The sequence below is a fragment of the Nannobrachium achirus genome (genome assembly GCF_963921795.1).
Source record: "Nannobrachium achirus genome assembly, chromosome: 19".
NCBI lineage: Eukaryota > Metazoa > Chordata > Actinopteri > Myctophiformes > Myctophidae > Nannobrachium > Nannobrachium achirus.
In genome coordinates, this window is record NC_137826.1 from 28,707,929 (window position 1) to 28,728,234 (window position 20,306).

Sequence of the window (20,306 nt, forward strand, 5' to 3'; positions counted from 1 at the left end):
GGGGGAAGTGATAAGTAACAGTTGTTGTGTCAATCTGCGGGCATAACTACTAACTTCATGTTTTTTGTCCCGATGACTGTCGCTTTCTCCTGATGTCTCTCCATGCCCCCCCCCTCCCCCCCTGCAAAGCTCTGTTGGCTCACGGGGAGGGCGTGCCTTACCCTTACACTTTGAAAAGCCCTGCTCCATTCTAAGAAACTATGCCCCTGGCTGACAGTAACATACTGTAGACTCAAGTGGCAGTCTGTTGTGGCAGGTAATTGGACTGTCTACACTACCATGATGAAATATGTCTACCTCAACTACCTCTGATGCTACTTCCACTTAGCAATTCAGCTGGTTAATGAAAACAAGAACATTTGACCGGTGAACCGTCCAGACCCTCTTCAGTAATCAAAGCCAGGTCAAACAGCGCTGGAAGCATATGTCCTTTCATGAAGAACTGAAGTCAAATCATTAACTGCAACCTGGAATGAACCATCAAGGTGTAACTGGAGCCATGGACCAGAGTGTCTGGTATCTACCAGTTGAAGGGTATCCTTTGTCTCAAGCCCAGAGAAAACACACGCGCACCTCATGCACACACAAAGGTGACATCATGTGGGGCAGTAACACAGAGGCTCCCATCGTTATGTTGGACCTCAGAAAGCCTGAAAAGTTAGCTGAGCAGTGTGCCCAAGGAAGGCTAGAAAATAATCCCATTGTCCTTTTTTCCATGCTCACGTTAACCTGTTGACAATACAGCGGTGTGAACTGAATACGTTCCACTTTGTTAGGGCCACAAAAGGCAAACACGGCACATGGAGGCTGGGAAGCAATTAAATGCTGCTTCACAAGGCTGGCTTAATGTGATCATATTACCTGTGGAAAAGCTTGCTGGAACAACCTGGCTATAATCCTACCTGAGAAAACAACACAACACCTGGACATACTGTACTGTACTGTCTAAGAGCTAACATTAGCAACTGAGAGTGATATTGGTGAAGGCCACGTTAACTTTGACCTAATTAGATAGCTCTTTCCTTCTTTGCGTTTGCCAGTGCTGCGCAGACCTAGGTAGATACAAAACAAATCTTACAAAGGACTCATTCAACAGGAAGAATCATAGTAGCTCACGATAGGTATTGTGGCACTCTTTTTTTGAAAGAGTTAATACAGAAATTACAGAAATTTGAAACATTTGGCTAAATATTCTATTCTCTCTTTTTTGTAAGTAGCCAATAAATGTATTCTCTTTTTACCCCCAATTTAGTAGTTGCCAATTAATTACTCCCCACACATTTATGTGTGGGGACTGTTGCCACTGTTGTTGTACACTATGGCTCACCTGCCAGTGAGATGTTCCCACTCAGGACATAGCATCTCCATCCTACTCCTCCCGCTCAACATTCGCAGCTAACAGGTACTGCCCCATCCCATAGCAGTATGTGCAGTGACAAAGATCAGCCTCCCCATTCGCCTTGCCTCCCCCTAACACAGGCCAATTGTGTTTGTACTAGAGGTTCGCGGCCCTTCGGGCCGCTCACATCTAGAGTCCACGCCCGCTTCTTTACTAAAAAACTTTTTTTTTTCAAAAAAAAAAAGTTTTTTGAAAAAAAAGTAAAAAATAAATAAATAAAAAATAAAAAAATATTTTTTTTGGGGGGGGGGAACTATTGTGGCGGAACTATTGTGTCGCAGCGCACGTTTCCGGTCGGACATATTTGACCGCCGGACGCACTTCCGGTTAAGAACTCCGTGTGCCACGTGATCAGTCCTAGCCAAGTGGTGTATATGGATGTTACTGCGATTGAGGTGAAAGAGAAAAGTGGAAAGTTGTGAGCTAACTATTAGCTATTTGTGTGTGTGTGTGTGTGTGTGTGTGTGTGTGTGTGTGTGTGTGTGTGTGTGTGTGTGTGTGTGTGTGTGTGTGTGTGTGTGTGTGTGTGTGTGTTCTGGCTACGCCCCCCTCGGTTGAAATTGGATCCGCCGGTCCCATAGCTGGGAATACGAGCCAATGGACGGCGGTCACCGGTCACCATGGCAACTGGGGGCCAATGATAGAGTTATGGGCGGTATTATTCCCTACGTTCTCCCTACCGTTGAGTTGAAGTTGAATTGAAGTGGATGCAAAGTGGGCGTGAATGGGCTTGGAAGTGGGATGCGGCTTTTGCTCAATTGTAAATATAAGATTCTCAAGCTTTTTTATGCCACAACCACATTTTATAGGGGATTTTTTTTGCAGACAGCCATTTATTTATATCTATTTCAAAGTGGAAATAAAGAATATCTTAAAATAAAATCATTCATTGTTGGCCTTATACAGGTATATGAATATTTATTAGAAAGTAAAGCAGCGAGCAGGTAGAGTTCAGTTTTGATCTCTGTGCGGCTGTCCAACAGAGCCCTCCAGATATATCGGACGTAGAAGGTAGGTCAGGTCCTGTTCAGAGTGACTCGGTGGGCACATTGTTTAGTTATCAGGCCGCCATCAATTAAAGCTTAGAGTCGGCCTGCCTGGCGCACAAAAGACTGAAGCCTGGGCACAGCACCATGGTGCCATTCTGTGGACCCAGTCAAGCAAAACTCTGGGTCACAAATCCTCCCGTTACACTTCCTATTTCTGTCCCATAATTGCTGCACCAGGCCTCTGAACAGTGAACACCCTTTATCAGTGCATTTTGTTGTCACCTCTTCATAAACTTATGGTACACAATACATCCCTCTCCCTTTCAGAATCCCCTACTGTGGCATCTGGAACCCTACCAAAAGCTTATACATACACACCTACCATGCAAGCACAACCCCATCTTTTTCAAGGTTTGATGGGTTGCGCATTTAGAGATGCTGTAGATCTGCCATATTTGACAAAGGCACACCACTGATTTATCGAGTTATTTGTAGTCTTCCTTTTAGGAGACTGACAGCTCATCTCTCACTTCTTTTTTTTTTTTTTGGAAAGATTTATTTTTGGGCTTTTATGCCTTTATTGACAGGACAGTAGGCTGACAGGAAATGGGGAGAGAGAGATGGGGAGTGACATGCATGCAGCAAAGGTGTGTGTGTCAGTCATAGGGATTTGGCACTACTATTGCAAGATAGATATCGTCACTGTCGGGTGGAAACCTTGTACTCCATGTCCAAAACTGTAACTTTTCAGGAAATTGAAAAAGGAACCTGTGTTCCAAACTTCCAATTAGAAAAACAATTAAATAAAAAAAGTTAGTAAATCTAATTTTAATTAATAATTTTCAGTATTTATACAATTCACAGAAACAGTCAAGCACTTTCAGTCAAATGGCAGATCTACATGCTCACAATGTGTCACATCGCAACGCGTTGTGTGAGCTTGCTGTTTTTGCTACTTTTGTATGACGCTCACTGTAGTATGACAAAATACAGCATTAATAAATAAATTAAACACAAAAAGTTATAATATGGAGATACAGGGTTTCTGCCTGACAGCAACAATATTTTGGTTATGTAATACGTGTTGGCCTTCAGCACATTGTGTGGCATTAGATAAGCAGCTGATACACAGCAAGAACCATATCTAAGCATCTCCACCACCAACCAGTCACAATCAAGGCACATGGAGTAACTCGAGACAACTCTATACTTGCACCATCTACTGCTTTAGAGTGATAATGACATACTTTCTGAGCAGACTCAGAATTCCACATATACATATGTCCACTAGAGGGTGATATTTCTACAGAATTAGAATGTACAATGTACAGTGAGCACAGTCCCTACTAGGGATCAGTTGTAGGAAGGAGTCCCCACGTGATATAAGGACATTTGAGATGAGATAAGTGCCATTCCATTTCAACCAGCCAAACGCCACCATGAATGAACACTTACGGTTGCAGCAATAGTTGGTTTTGATAAATGCATAAGGCCTATACAGCAGGGGTTGACACAGGGCATGCTCAAAAATCAGATGATAACCAGCAGGTTCGAAAGATCAATGGGAGGAGGCATTTAACAAACAGTTCCTGCGCTGGGTCTGGATGCACTCCAAAGCACAGAGGGCTCACTATTAAGTGTTGTACAAGAGACACGTGGCATTTATAGAGCAACCTGGTACATCAAAGACCTGAAACATCTGCAGGCCTGCCCCACGGCACTTTCACTGATACGACAGCATGTCCCTTCATTGAAACAAACAGGAAAATAAAACCGGTGGGGGGCAGGGAAGAGCTGCTTCAGGGGATGAGCAGGGATGGTATTTGATAAAGAAGTTGATGCGCTTTCACTTTCACACAAATATTTAAAAAGAAAAAATGCATTCCCTCAGCAAAAAAAGGATCTGTGGTGGTGAGCAGCATAAAGTACACCACAGTATGTGCAAGATTTAAAACCTATGCATTAGAGCAACATTTTATAAAAAGTAATATGAAACATTTGGCAACACCCATGGGCTTTGTTTAGGCATGCAAGAGTATGGGTTCCACTTTCTTTGTGAGGGTGAAAAACGATACGAAGGTTTCTCACTGAAGACGAGTGTATGAGGGCGGGGAGCGGGAGAGGCGATTGGCGGTTTTGGCACAAAAACTCTAAAGGAATCATGCAGTCAAACATACAATATTAAGACCATATCCATCCCACTCTACTGGGGTAACTGGCTCACCATGCTGTCAGTCAGCGCTGTAAGACAGTCGACCTGGGCTCTCCTCTCCAGATCCCTCGGTCCTCCCGTCCACCGGGCTCCGCTGTGTCAGCGACCACGCCTGCAAATATAAAGAAGACACACTAGTATGTTTTGACATAGTATGCAGGGCATGTGTGTGCCTGCAATGTGTTTGATGACATACACACGCGCGCACACACAGGCCTATGCTCCAAAATAAACCCTTCTCAGGGCCTGGGCCGCTGGCATAGCGATCCAGGCACCTTGGCTCAGTGTAGCCTGACAGCGTGTCGCAGGTTCGAGTCCCAATCCCGACGGCCTTTGCTGCATGTTCACTCCCCATTTCCTGTCAGCCCACTGTCTATCTCTATCAACAGAGGCATAAAAAACATCTATGATGTCAGACGTCAGTCATCTCCATATTTGGGAAAATATAGCCACATTTTGTTCAACTTATTAAAGCCCCACAAACTAAACCTGCAGAGCGACAGCCGTAACCCGACTACTGAGGCCAACAAGCACTTCACACCAATCACCAGGTCACTGTAAACACGCCCCACGTGAGGTTGTGAGCGGCATACAAGACGTGCTACGCTACGCTGTACTGTGCTCGCCAGCACATCCTGATCCAGAACAATCGACCTTCGAATACTGTCGTTTTTTTTTAAATAGCTGATGTAATAGGGCCCAGGAGGTGAAAAAACTGGTCGCTTCTTGTTTTCATGGACCTGGTAGCATGTTTCACTCTCAGAATCTGGCAAATGTGTCAACACTCTCTCAGCTCGGAGAAAACAAACATGAGCATTTTAGTAGCGTTATCTTTGCTTAGGAGTTGATCGATTGGTATAGGAATTGAGAGTTGAGATTGAGAATATGGTATAGTTCAAATGTGAGACGGGAAAATGTCTCTGGCTTATTTAGGCTTGCTTCAGCACCAGTAGCAGACTAGAGGTCTACTCTACAGTGGAGCATTTACTCCCCTCATCACTATCGACGGCTAGCGAGGACGGCAAACGACCAACATGCTCAGTTCATCGACGGCAAGCGTCTTGCCGACAAGGTGCCGAACGCAGCTTGTCGGCAGCAGACACATTCCGACTTGTTCCCTCACAGAATCGGTGCGGTGTAGAGCTACCTTAAGAATGACCAGTAGGGGTCAGCAGTAGGGCTGGGTTCGGTAACCGCCGTACCGCCGTATCGCGGTATACCGCGGCCTACCGCGGTGTCAGGGTCCTTACCGCGGTCAAAAAAGACAAAGAAATAGGCTATTTTTATTGAGAACGAGCGAGTTTTAAAACGGGGGAGAAGCGAGGACCGCATGCGCTCCATGCCGCTCTGCTCTGGGCCGTGTACCACACGTTGGAAGCCGCCCACATACGTCACTCACACACACACAGTGCACGCAGGGCAGTAGAGTACGGAGCACAACTCTATGACGGAGCAGCAATGCAGCATATACTTTCTCTGTAATCCACTCGACACAAGGATGTTAATACATACCTTGTGTTGTGGCATATCTTTTTTTATTCATACGGATTACTGGCGGAGCGCGGGCCGCGTGGACAAAACCGAAAATGAAACTATTTTACTTTCTCCAGCTCCACCGCGTCGCACGTTGTGCTCCGTCCAGCGGCGCGTCGGCGATTTTATAACCTTTTCTGTCAAGTCTTGTAACTAAAACCTGTATATAGCAGCACTCAATCACTGTGATTTGAGAGTTGAGACGTGACGTGAGTTTACAGAATCACTGTACACGATCTGACTACCCTTCCTCTTCTGGTTTGTTCACATAGCTGTTTGTGTCTGAAAAGCCCAAGTAGCTAGCCTACGTTACTATGGTAACCCGACAGTGCAGATCTAAAAGCTCAGAACGCATCGCGGATGCGATGTGGTGTGAGCTTGTAGATCTGCTCCTTTGAAAGCCAGACCCGCTGTGCTGTACGGAGAAGTATATCTCGGGCAGTCAGGCTGTGTCGCCTCTCCACTGTGGAGAGGCGACTTTTGGGAAGATGATTGCAATATTTTGGCTTATCGCCGAACCTTAATTAATAGATACGGGGGTGCGGTAATTACCGCAGTACCGGTGGTAAATGGGAAGACGGTAATCGCGGTAACAAAATGTCCATACCGCCCCAGGCCTAGTCAGCAGTGACTTGGGAGTTGACTGGGACAAAAATGGGGGAAAGCTATATATTCCACAACCTTGAGGATACGTCTTGTCTTTTTTCTCAGCAAATTATGAAAAGGAGTGGACTGGAGTATTGAGCACTGATAAATAATATAGCAGTATTCAGTATAGTAAATAAATAATGATACCCAGGCTAAACTGAAGGGAAAACAGCATTCCACTCCACATAGTGGGCAGAACATTTAGCAGCAGTGGCCAAGTGAGAGCGATAAGCAACAGGTGAGTAAAAGGGAGCAACTTTGCTTACACACCCACCACCACCGTATAGAACAACAGGTGTTCCAGTTGACCCAAGAGCATGAGGTGAATCGTCTGATACTAAGCAAACACTACCACACTGTATGTATACTGTACAGTATGAGCAAGTTGTTGGGGTGGGGTAAGGCCTAGGAGGTCATAAATGTTTTATAATTGCTAAATGTGTGCGCGTGTGTTTGTGTTTGGGGGGGGGGGGTGCGCTGTATGCTTGAATTAACCACTACATACCAGTATATTTTGTATTCCTTTGTGAAACACAGAGTTTACCGTTTATGAAATGTTTATAATCTAGCTATATAGGATCAATATTACGGGAGCATTGTAGGATATTTTTATTTCACCCATTTCATCCACTTCACACCTGTAAACCTGTGTTGGGACAATTAAGTTGAAGTAACGTTATATAGCTGAATACAATTAATTGTACTTGACTAAGCAAACAGTTAATTCATTACTTAATCTAAATCTAATCTATCTGTCTGTCTATTTATTTAAATTAGGCATATCTGGTACTAAGTGGTTACCACAAATGTAAAATGTTGTACTTGACACTGTAGCAAATTTAAATTCACGACTTCTCATCAAGACTTGTATCCATTATTGCATTGTGCAGTCTAAAACCAAATATTTGGTCTAGAATAAATCAACTGTACGACTGAGGTAACACCTCAGTTTCAGCAGTATGTATCGTCTCCTCATGCACACACAAGTCAAACCAGAAGACTCAAATACTGCAAGTGTAGGGCTCGAAATATGAGTGTAGCACACCATACAGCAAGACACAACACAGACACATTGTCATTTCCCTAGTTACACTGAAAGCTACAAGTACTGTAGGAAGTAGCCAAACATATTTCTCTCCAAGCAGTGTTCTCACTTCCCCATACTTTGTGTGTGTGTGTGTGTGTGTGTGTGTGTGTGTGTGTGTGTGTGTGTGTGTGTGTGTGTGTGTGTGTGTGTGTGTGTCTCCCCCCCCCCCCGCCCACACCCGACACACCCCCTTTTGCACACAGCTCCACAAAGGCAGAGAGGAAAAAAGAATACTCTAAAAATATCTTCCCCGATCGTTACATTTCTTACCTGAATAGAAACTGTTGAGCTGCAAGACTGTCTTTCTTTGCAAGGAGTTCTGATTATACTCTTCCCTCGCTTTTAAAGTTTAATAAAATAAATGACTTTGCAAAGTGCCAGTGCTCAGCGTCTCTCACACACTCACTGGTGGTAAACCAGGGCATGACGTGCCTCTCTCTCGCTCTCCCTCCCTCTCTCTCTTTCATTGCTCACTGGTTCTCCCTCCCACTTCTCTGTCTGTTTGCCAGCCTTTTCAAAGTGAAAAGAACCATACTACTACAGGCAGGGCACACCTAGAGTCAACCTACTACCTAGTACCAATACCAATCTACCACCTTCCATTTGGAAGATCAAAACCAAACGCATCTCATTTAACAGCAACGGTATATTTCATTGAATACCAGTTACATTTACATACTACTAAGCCAGAGTGCAGTAACTACGAAAAAATATTTGACTGAAGAATTGGTTTAAAAGTGTTTCAACTGGTCAGCCAAACGAGATATAGTCATATAAGTGATATTACACTGATTATCTGTTCTTGAGGTAATTGCCCCCAATCATGAAGGCTAATTTGACCTTTGGGATTCACAAATAAATCGGTGTGTACAAAAACGTAGTATCTGCACTCTGGCTTTGTAGGGCAGTATAGAATATGTAATCAAGAACAACAGTGTTGATCAAATTATTGTCACTGAAGGCAAGATCTGAGTGACTGCTTGGATGAATTGACATGCAACAGGGGTTGACACTAAGGTCTCAGAGGCACTTGCCCGTCGGGCAAGTACAGGTCAGGTTCTACTTGCCCAAAGGTCATACCCACTTGCTCGAAAAGTAAATTGAATAGTCCATTATAAAATGATGGGTAAAATTTGAATTACCGTTCAATTTAACGCTTATTTAGCTTTACTTTATGGGGCTGAGCGATAAAAAATATCACGCCTAAATATGTATCCAAATATACATAGCTATGATTGAATATGACTATGGGTTCTCACACCTATTTTATATTTTGAAGTGTAGCTACAGTGAAAACAGCACATTATAGATAAACAGTGCTCTTATTTGACATTCCACAGACCAGAAGACAGAGCACTCTGGCCGCGTTCAGGTGTTTAGACAGATATCTGGTGTTGTGTTTATAGATGGTTGCGTCCCCGCTCAAACAAGCACTTGCCCGGTCGGGCAACCTGAAGCTGTCACAATTATTACATAATCGTCTAATCGTGATTATTTGACATAATCGTGATTATTTTTCATAATCGTCATAATCGTTTCCATGTTGAAAAATGTTCATATATTTTTAAGAAAGACAAAAATAGTGGAAATAGCAGATCTACAAGCTCACAACGCGTCCGCGTCGCATCGCGACGCATTGTGAGCTTGTAGATCGGCTATTTCCACTATCAAAGTTATTTTTTAAGTAGTAAGTTGTCAAATATGTCAGTAATTTCTTTGTATATTTAGGTTATGTGTCATATCTACCATGTACAACTTCAAAGCCTAAAAGCCAAAACAGAAATGTAATTATCAACGACAAAAACACAATTAAATCGTTAATCGCCAATTATTTGAGTGACAATTAATCGTCATGTAAAATGTCATATCGTGACAGCCCTACCTGAAAGCTAACTCCACCTGCCCAAAAGTTTTATTTACCTGCCGGGAGCAGGTGTGCAAGCCTTAGTGTCAATGCCTGTGCAATAAACCTCTATGCATCTTATGACATAGACTGATTGATTGATTGATTGATTGAAGACTTTATTAGAAGTTTGCATAGGAAAAGGTACAGTTTCATGACGGTACAGTTCACTGGTACAAGGTCTACTAAAAGGAGATCCACCATGGAACAAAAACATGACGTAGCCTACTGAACACAAGTTTAAGTAAAGCATTTCATTTCGTGGGAGTGCAGATCTCCATCAGGCCAGATAGCCTACAGGACTGTGTCAGTCGTGGTGGGTGCAGCCATTAGGAGGACTGTGTCAGTCATGGGTGCAGCCATCAGCACATGAAGAAGCTGCAGGGGGAGTTTGTGACAGATGGCTAAACTTCTGCATTTGTGGCAGAAGCGAACACACTTTTGAAGGTGTTCTATATGGCTATGGTGTTTCTTTTTGAGCGGTGGTAGACCGCTCCATAGCATGGCCGTGTGTGTATGTGTGTCTGTAGCCTGTGTATCCGTGTATGTATGTATGTATGTATGTATGTATGTGTGTATGTGTGAGGCTCTGTAGCCTGAGTACCACTGAGTGACCAAAGAGGGTGCTGTTGAGTGAGTCTTAAGCCCTTTGCACACAGGCGCGTTTAACCGCACGGATAAAACGGACAATATAATTTTTTGAAAAGAAAACAATGATTCTCTATGACCTCATGCACACCGGCTCCGAATTAGCCGTGCGACGAGTGGCTGCCGCCGTGCGTTTTTTTCTCGATCGAACCCAGTTCGATTCGTGCGTCTTGTCGCATGCGGTAAAAAACTCATCACTCCTTTTATGACTCCTTTTTGGATCCGCAGCGCCGATTCCGCACAGCCTTGCACACCAAATCCAATGCGTTTTATTCATGCCGCAAACGAAAAAAACGCAACTGTCCTGTGTGCAAAGGGCTTAACCTGAGCATCAACTGCAATACACACACGCACGCACACGCACACGCACACACACACACACACACACACACACACACACACACACACACACACACACACACACACACACACACACACACACACACACACACACACACACACACACACAGTAGTGCTGTTGCGCAGCCTCCATGACCACCGCTCAGTTCACACAGGTGTGATTTTTTTTTTAAATGGGCCCCACTTACAACTTCAGGAATAAAATGTCAGGCAAAAGGTATGGAGTATGAAAACCCTGACGGTCATTGTTACATGAGAGAGAGAACATGTGGGGGGAGAACATGGGGGGGGGGAATCTAATTCAGATATAGGAGGACCATTCGTTTTATATATAAAAGTTGAGACTTTCTTTAGAATAATACATTTGCGTGTTTCAATGCTGATTTAAGCCCATCCGGGACAAGTGGCTCTTGGTTTCTGTGACGCTCCTAGCAACTTTGTGCTTTATGCAGACTATGGACTACCGATACTATGGAGTGGAGGGAGCAAGGGGGGTCGTTAACAGTCCTTTTGTTATTCATTCCATTTCAATGTCTGACTCCTATGTCAAGCCCTGAGTTGCAAGGAATTTCAGCAGTCTGAACTGACCAGTTCCCTTTTTGTGCCCATATACTGTATGGAGCTCAGCTGACTGATTTGTTTGGTTTTGTTTTAGTTTTGTTAAAGGGGTTATGCCACCTTAAGGGTTACTGTCACCTTAAGAAATTATATTAAAAACAAGTTAATATTTGTTTGATGTCATTGTGGGAATGCACGATAAGCCAATCAAATTAATTGCGACCGTCAGGGAGCAGTTTACTATGAAAACCTCCACCGGCCGTCCGTCCGTCCGTCCGTCCGTCCGTCACACGTCACGCGTCACACCTTTGCCCTGCTCATATCTCTGCATCAGTATGACATCACACCACATGTGTACACAAACCTTTGTGTACGTTGCTGTGGCAACAGTCTGTTGTTGCTGGTCTGTTAGTGTACGTTAGCAACCACCTTAGCAACCATGGTTTTACCCTAGCAACCAACTGTTTACCCTAGCAACCAACTGTTTACCATAGCAACCATGTTTTTTTTACCCTAGCAACCAACTGTTTACCATAGCAACCAGATACGCAGCGCAGGGATCTCCATATATGGGCATAAACAGGTGACATCACACTGATGTCAGATACTCAGAGCAGGGATTTCTCCATAATATATGGGCATAAAAGGGATTCTGTTAGGGATCTCCATATATGGGCATAAAAGGGATTCTGTTAGGGATCTCCATATATGGGCATACAAGGGATTCTGTTAGGGATCTCCATATATGGGCATAAAAGGGATTCTGTTAGGGATCTCCATATATGGGCATAAAAGGGATTCTGTTAGGGATCTCCATATATGGGCATAAAAGGGATTCTGTTAGGGATCTCCATATATGGGCATAAAAGGGATTCTGTTAGGGATCTCCATATATGGGCATAAAAGGGATTCTGTTAGCTGTTAGTGATCTCCATATATGGGCATAAAAGGGATGCTGTTAGGGATCTCCATATATGGGCATAAAAGGGATTCTGTTAGGGATCTCCATATATGGGCATGAAAGGGATTCTGTTAGGGATCTCCATATATGGGCATAAAAGGGATTGTATCCCAGATGATGCCCTGTTAGGAGATCCACACTAACAGAATCCATATATGGTCCTACCGACAGCTGCTATAAGCCAACCCTGGCGATAAGGTCTGAGTCGAAGAAATGCTTCTTTCCTGGCAAGAATTGCCCCTTTATACTGTAGGGCTCGTTTGTGTATTGTATGACATCACGCCACATCATCGGCTGAGGACTGTGTGATGTCATCATATCTCCATATATGGAGACATAAGTTGCTCATGCCCAAATATGGGCTGGTGAGGTCAGACTTAGTGTGATGCGTAGGTTATCTCCATATATGGAGATTCAACTTCAATGAGTAACCATGGCAAACTGTCAACTGCCCGTATGTCTTGATAATTGGTAAAACAAACTTTTGGCCTATTTGTGGAGATAAGCGACCAACGGTCGCTTATCTCCCGATTAGGGAGTCTTACTGGTTAATTGACTGTTACTTACTGTATGTCTGCACAATGTACATTTTCTTCCCATCGCCCGCAGGCTCGCTCTCACAGTCACAGCCCTCACAACTTCTCTGCTCCCACAGGGCTAGCTAGCTGGGCTAGCACTAAAGCTAACCAGCTAAAGACACACATTTATATATGAATCTGTGGCTATAAAAAATATATTTCCGGTGGTTACTGGTTGTTACTTCCCCATTGTTCATGGGAATATGCTTGTTTATGTTTATTCATTGAAATGGAAAACACGATGTTTTCACTGAGTTGGGCAGCTGCGCTCGAACTCATCCTCGAACTGCGTGCGGCTGGCCAGTATAGATATGACGTTCGCGAACGAATCAAGTCTTTTGAACGGCTCTTTGAAATGAACGATATGATTCGGTTCACAGTAGGGAGCCGTTCCTTTCTAATGAACAGTGGTGGGAAAAGTACTCAATTTCAGAGATCCAGCTCACTTCAAATAGCCATAAATCCCATATCTGCTGGCCAGGCTGTCTCCTGTCTGTCTCTCTACTCCTCCGAGTGGAGGGGGCTGCGCTACGGGGGATGGGATCATTTGATTCAGAGATTTCAGACCGTTTTAAAAAAGACCACGTGACCTACTGTATCCTACTGTATCATACTATTATAATTTCGGGGCGTGGCAGGACCCCTTTAAGAGATGAGCTGTAGAAAAAATGTGCACTGTAGCCTGGAACGTGTGTTATTCAAATTAAAATGAACAATCCTGCTTGGTTCTTACTTAAACTGTTTAAAGGCAGCGAATGCCAAGATTCTCTCTCATATTAGACTACTTATTGTTAAACTAGCTAGACATAGAAATGTTAAGACCACCCTCAAACCTATTAAGAGTATAAACACACCCTTAAGTTTTTAAATAAAAGGTCAGAATGATACCATCACTGTGACATTTTGGGCAAGAATGACTTGGGAAAATCAGGTTATGTTTACAGATGCTTTTGTGACACAGCCCTATGGAGCTACTTTATGTATGACCCTGTAAAAGAGAGAAAGGAAAAAAAGGAAATGTGTTGTTGATGAAGACTAAAGTCTAAAGTCTTGATTGAGCTCCACCTGGTAATTATGAATGTTGCTCAATATTGTACCTTATAATGATAAATCATGGCATGTATTCTTTCATCCTACCTTGTTCAGCTTCTATATTAAATTCACCTACCTGAAAAACTAAGACTAAAAAATGCAAAAGTAAATCCAACTAAAACTAAAATGAAACTAAAATGAAAGCAAACATCTCTCCCCTTCTCTCCCCTTCTCCGCAGCCTCCACTGGCTCCCGGTTGCGGCCCACACTGAATACAAAACACTGATGCTGACCTTCAAAGCAGCCAAAGGTATGGCTCCTCCATACCTCCAAGACCTGATCAACGCCTACACCCCCACCCGTTCACTTAGATCAGCCAACACAGGGATGCTGACAGAACCCTCGCTAAAAACTCCAGGGCAAAAATCCACTCGTCCGAGACAGTTTGCCCTCCTGGCCCCCAAGTTGTGGAATAAACTCCCTGTCGCACTTAGAACAACGGACTCACTCGCTAGCTTTCGCCGTGGACTGAAGACTCACCTCTTCAGACTCCACCTAAACCCTTAGCACTACAGAAAATCAATGACCATACATGAAGATAGTTAGCATTTGTTTTTAGTTTTTTTTTTAGAACTTTGATTTTATTGTGTTTTTTTCTAGATAGATATCCATTTGCACTTGTTATATTGCTGTTGATGTACTGACATATTATCTTGTGATGTTTTGTATCTGCTTATTGTAAGTCGCTTTGGATTAAAAGCGTCTGCTAAATGCCTAAACTGTCAACTGTAAACTGTATCAAACTGAAAAACTATACTAAAAGAAATCTAAGTTGCGTTCAGAAATGCGCACCGGGTGTGTGCTCGGTTTAGTGAGTGCAGTGGGCGGTGACGTTGTAGAATGCACTCATTGTAGCTTAATTACGAACAACCAGTTAAGGGGCAGCTATGCGCTTTTTTAGTCTGAAGTCTGAAGGAAAACTTCCTGAATAGCAGGAGTTGCTAACATAATGTTGCTATTAATTTAATTCACAACATTGGCCTACCTGCTGTTAGTTTACACGTTGATGAAACACCACACTGATGCACCACATTGCAAAACCCAAACTTCTGAGTGGAGTCGGTCGGTGCGCGCACTCAGCACAGCCGGTGCGCAGTAGGCGTGTATCTAATACCCACCGGGCTTCAGTTAAGACCGCCCGCGTAAGCTTCTGATTGGCTGAACCGGAGGTAGGGAGCGCTCTGTTGTATCCACTTAGACCACACGTAGGTGCCGAAAGTCGGGGGGACGAAGATTTACTAATCTGTCCAATACGGTACTGCTACCGCTCGCTCGGCGGTGTCTCACTTGGCTCATGGTCGCCTGAGACGGCGCGTCTCCGTCATCTCCACCAAAAACAAGTGCTCCTTTACAATAACCTAACTGAACCCTGGTGGGTTGAGGAATCACGCAAGCAGTAGCCTGGCTTGGTGAGACCATACTAAGGGTCGATCCATAACGTTATAAGGAGCCTAACTAAGTTCGGTTCGGCACTAGGCAAACCCAAATATGGTTCGCATCCCCCGGTTCGGGGGGGGGCGTCAACCGACTAAATTCGGCTCTACGGTGCTGACGAAATGTTGTGACCTCCCGACTTAATTTCGGTACTCAGCGGTGTCTTCTCATTCATTCAGCCCGGCTTCACGTTCATATTCTCGGCTGTGAATCCAAGGAAACACCGGTCGTTTGGGAGGGAGACACGCCGACTTTCAAATGCTTGTGTGGCCATGTATTGGGCTTCGCAGAGCGGACACAAGTCAGCTGTCTCTCGCTCGGACTGGGAGGCGCGCGCGCGCGACACACACACACACACACACACACACACACACACACACACACACACACACACACACACACACACACACACACACACACACACACACACACACACACACACACACACACACACACACACACACACACACACACAGCTGTGTATCGCTAACGCGTCGCCGACCGTTTTAAAGACAAAAGAAGAGCTTAAACACAACTTTGCTAATTGCTATTTGCTATTGTTCCGTGTTGATAGGTTTTCCACGACGAGTTGTGACTGTGTGATGACATGCATGCAGCAAGGGAGGCGGCAAGTCTATAATGTGAGCTTGTAGATTAAATGTTTTTACAGAGCTCGATCGAGCGTTTGTGAGTGTGAGAGAGAGAAGAGACCCCGGCCCCGCTGGAGCTGCTACTCACTCACTGGACCTCCAGTCATTCAGCGTGCAGCGCGAGGGAAAGTCAAATTTGTATCCCCCTGCAATGCTCATTCATCGGCCACAAACGTTGTCATGCCACGGACCTCCAATATTTACAAGCAACTTTGGCACTAGCCGTTAAGAAAGTATGGATGAACTCCCCCCAAACCTAGTTAGGCTCCTTATAACGGTATGAAACGACACTAATGCAGCTAACTAACTGCAGTATATATCCCCACCTTGTTTTGTTAACATGGGTGGATTGTTTAGCTGTGTTAGGTTAGGTGGGCAGCACACTGGATTTTCGAACAAAACCACACCAAGTGCAACGAATAAACGAATGACAAGATGGCACACCTGTGCGTTGAGTGCACATTTCCGAACGCACCCCTAATGACATTTTCCAAACTATAATAACTCTGACCGGGTTAGGGAAACAGAAACCCTAAGTGCATCAATAGGCCTAATAAATCGGTGGCTTCGAATGCTATCAACGCACTGAATGGGAATTTGTCAGTTGTCACGTCTTTTCAGACCTTTGAATGGTGCAGTAGGCAAGGTACTTGGTGGGGTGCAAATCAGGTATGTGCACTGTTTTGTTTTGTTTTTAGTCTGCATTCCATTATGGTTAGTGTACAAGGTCAGTGTACAGTAACATTACTGGAAACCTTGCAATATCGGTACTGAATACTGATCGATTTAACCATGCAATTAATGGATTATCCCAATATCGTGAATCCCCAATAATCAATGAAAGCTCTGTGTGGAAGACAAATACAAGCATGCTGCTGCGTGACATTGTGTTTGTTGTTTGACAGGAAGTAAAGACTGAAGATTGGACTTTTTTATATTACACAATGAAAAAACTCAAATTGTTAACTACGTTCCCATTATGACCGAATGCTCAAACAAGGTGAAAATGTTTCAGCTGTACTTGTTTCAGGCTCCTTCTTTGAGACCTGTCTGCAATCATCCCTGTTCATCACAAGCTTCCAGTTCCTCGAGAAGACCAGGATAATATCTATTAGGCCTATATATTTAAGTTGTTTATTTCCTGACCCCAATTTTCCTGTAAGCGATATGAAATTGTTAACTCTCAGCTGACTGGCCATCTGATCTAAAGGTAACAGGGAGTGGCAGTAAGACAACACAACTGTACTGTGGACTGGTGCAATTAGAATTATTGGCACAGCAGGTGAAAGTGAAAGTTTATTTAGTTTGTCCCTAAGAGAGAGAGAGATAGTTTTCAGAGTGTGTGTGTGTGTGTGTGTGTGTGTGTGTGTGTGTGTGTGTGTGTGTGAGAGAGAGAGAGAGAGAGAGAGAGAGAGAGAGAGAGTCGTGACTGACTGAATGAGTGAGAGAAAAAGAGTGAGTGTGATTCTGATTGAGTGAGTGAGAGAAAGAAAAAAGAGTGAGTGAGTGAGTGAGTGAGTGAGTGAGTTTGAGTCGTGACTGACTGAATGAGAGAGGAAGGGAGAGAGAGAGAGAGAGAGAGAGAGAGAGAGAGAGAGAGAGAGAGAGAGAGAGAGAGAGAGAGGTGTGTGTGTGTGTGTGTGTGTGTGTGTGTGTGTGTGAGAGAGTTAGCATGCTAGCCAGATAGCTACAATACACTACTGGAAGTTGGTTTCTAAAATCTGCTTACGTGTACGCAAGGAAAAAACTAGTTAAGGTCACGCACTCAGAAAGCGACAGAAGGCACGCGGACGTTTCACAAATAAACGCTATGTTAACAAGTCGCTTCATTTTGAAGAATTAAATCGAGTTACTCACTCAGAAACAATCAGCTGATACAACGGTGACTCAGTAGACTGCACGGACTTCCGCATTCCCGTGCGATGACATATGCGTCAGCCAATCGCCAGGAAGCGGATTCGGCACGCCGCACCAATGGCGCTGCGTCGTTTCCAGCAGCCAATGGAAATTCACGACAGGTACCGGTGCACGATCGGCATCATACGCACACGCCCACACCGTGGCCAATCGAAGGCGACAAGGCAGCTAAAGGACACCAATAGAAAATCACAGCGCGGCAACTTACCGACCGCGCGCGCGCACTCTGTCCACACGTACCACACGCGCCACCGGGTACAATGAATGAATATAATAATAATAATGATGATGGTAATAATAAAATCATTAAAACATAATGATAATATAAATAATAATATACCAAACAAGTCGGGTTTTGCACAACCAAAATATAACGGTAAGCGTAACCCTATACATAAATAGTTCATTTACGTGCAGTTTGTGTGTGCACTGCACACTACTGACTGTGACATGACATGCACTTTAATGAGTTGGTGTAGGCCTACATTATAATGTTATTGGGCAAGTTGTTGTCCCCAATAACATTATAATGTAGGCCTACACCAGTGGTTCTCAAACTTTTTCATGTCAAGGACTTGACCCCCAAATTGACACTTATTACCCGGACCTCCCATTTGAAAAGATATGCAAGGGACCCCCCATTAGAGAAGATTTGTACTGATCTAGCACTAGCAGTGATTCTCACCGCGGTCACTTTACCGCGGTGTGATTCTCCCCAGTTTGACATGAATTAGGCTACTAATGGTACCCCCAGAGTTAAATTAAGGGGGTCCTTGAGGGAGGGGGTCCCCAGCTAAATGATAGTTAGAACCAAATGCTTAGACTACTTATGGGTATTTAATTGGTTTAATTTGGGTGCACAGTGCATGTGCAGCACAGCACTGCACACTACTGTCTGACATGCTCTGTTGTTGTCCCCAACTCCCCAATAACAGTAGGCCTACAGTATGTACCTGATATGTATGTACACATGTTTGTCCTTGTTCACCTGCCACTGGCCTGTAATCGCCTGACCTCAAATGCTCTCCAATAGTCAACAGCCTGCAACCTTTCATCTCAACCCAATACAATGAAATGAATGTAGTAAGTGAGCGCCTCTCCAATCTTTGGTTAATCATTAGCCTAAGCATCACACACTGAGATGGATTTGATTTGAATTTTTACAATACGTATTTATGTGTACTGTGTAGCCTACACTTGACTTGCCTTGCCTCTACCAAGGCTGGATACAAACCTCAAACAAAATGGCAGGTGTTTTATCTTTACTATGTTACTATCCAATAATGAGTAGGTCTACCGAAAAACAGTCCATATTTAAAAATGTCAAATATAGATATTTTTTGATTTACCCGACTGTAAACCACAAACTCGAAGTTTTTAAGCTGTTAAACTATGCACTCCCCCCTCATTTTGTTGAATTAGATTTTTTTACTTAACTCATAAATTAGGAATTATAAGACATAATACTAGTGGAAAGTGGAAAAACAGTACAGGTATATCTCCAACAGTTTGTGGAACAACAGTCCATACAAGCAATATTCAGCAGACAAAGGGAGCAGATAATATTAAAACAGACAATTGAACAAAATGAGTGGGGAGTGCATTAACAATTTAACAGATTAAAAATGACTAGTTTGTGGTTTACAGTATGGTAAATCAAAGAATATCTATATTCAAAAAAATATATATATGGACTTAGACTGTTATTCGTCTCAGGTAATTTTTTACATATAACTCTATGCATCCAATAGACAGGTTGTTTTTTAATATGTTTTGCCATACATCTTAATCTAACACTCAAAAGACCTGCTATATATAATATCTAACTATTAATTTACGGAATGTCTGTCTGTCTGTCTGTCTGTCTGTCTGTCTGTCTGTCTGTCTGTCTGTCTGTCTGTCTGTCCTCTGTCCGTCTACAGTACTCTGACATCATACTGACGTCACATACTGGCCTGGACACGGAACTCCATATATGGGCATAGGACACGGAACAGAAATTTGGGTGAAACCCACATTTCTGACATCACTCTACCGCCGCCTGTGCTGCGCATGCATCGCTGCCATGGTAACATCCGTATGCGGGAAGGAACAATTACCAAATTTGGAGATGACTGACATCACTGATACATCTGGGTTCTCCAATATTATACTCTGAGACTCCTAGATTCAATCCCTCATATACTGTGAGTGTGCACACCCCCGGGCAAGGTCCTAGTATCATTGACTTGATGATTTATGTGTAATTAAGCCATTCATAAGGATAATTTCAATCAAAAACTGTAAAATCATTTTCATGTAATGGTTTACAAGCATGTAATGGCCAAGTGTAACTAT

The 20,306-nt window shown here is 43.7% G+C and overlaps 1 protein-coding gene across 2 annotated transcripts in view; it reads right to left on the reverse strand.

Annotated features, from left to right (window-relative positions):
• Positions 1-17,957, reverse strand: part of mtmr4 (myotubularin related protein 4) — a 67,553-nt gene extending 49,596 nt beyond the window's left edge. Inside the window, exons 1-2 of one of the 2 annotated variants that reach the window (XM_080748587.1) lie at positions 17,910-17,957; positions 4,613-4,712 (exon numbers count right to left, since the gene is read on the reverse strand). In XM_080748587.1, coding sequence (XP_080604713.1) covers positions 4,613-4,615 — 3 coding nt within the window. In that variant the 5' untranslated portion in view covers positions 4,616-4,712; positions 17,910-17,957. Of the gene's footprint in view, positions 1-4,612; positions 4,713-8,138; positions 8,280-17,909 lie in introns of those variants that run through there. The other variant, XM_080748586.1, reaches the window with a different exon arrangement.
• Between the last annotated feature and the right edge of the window lie 2,349 nt (positions 17,958-20,306).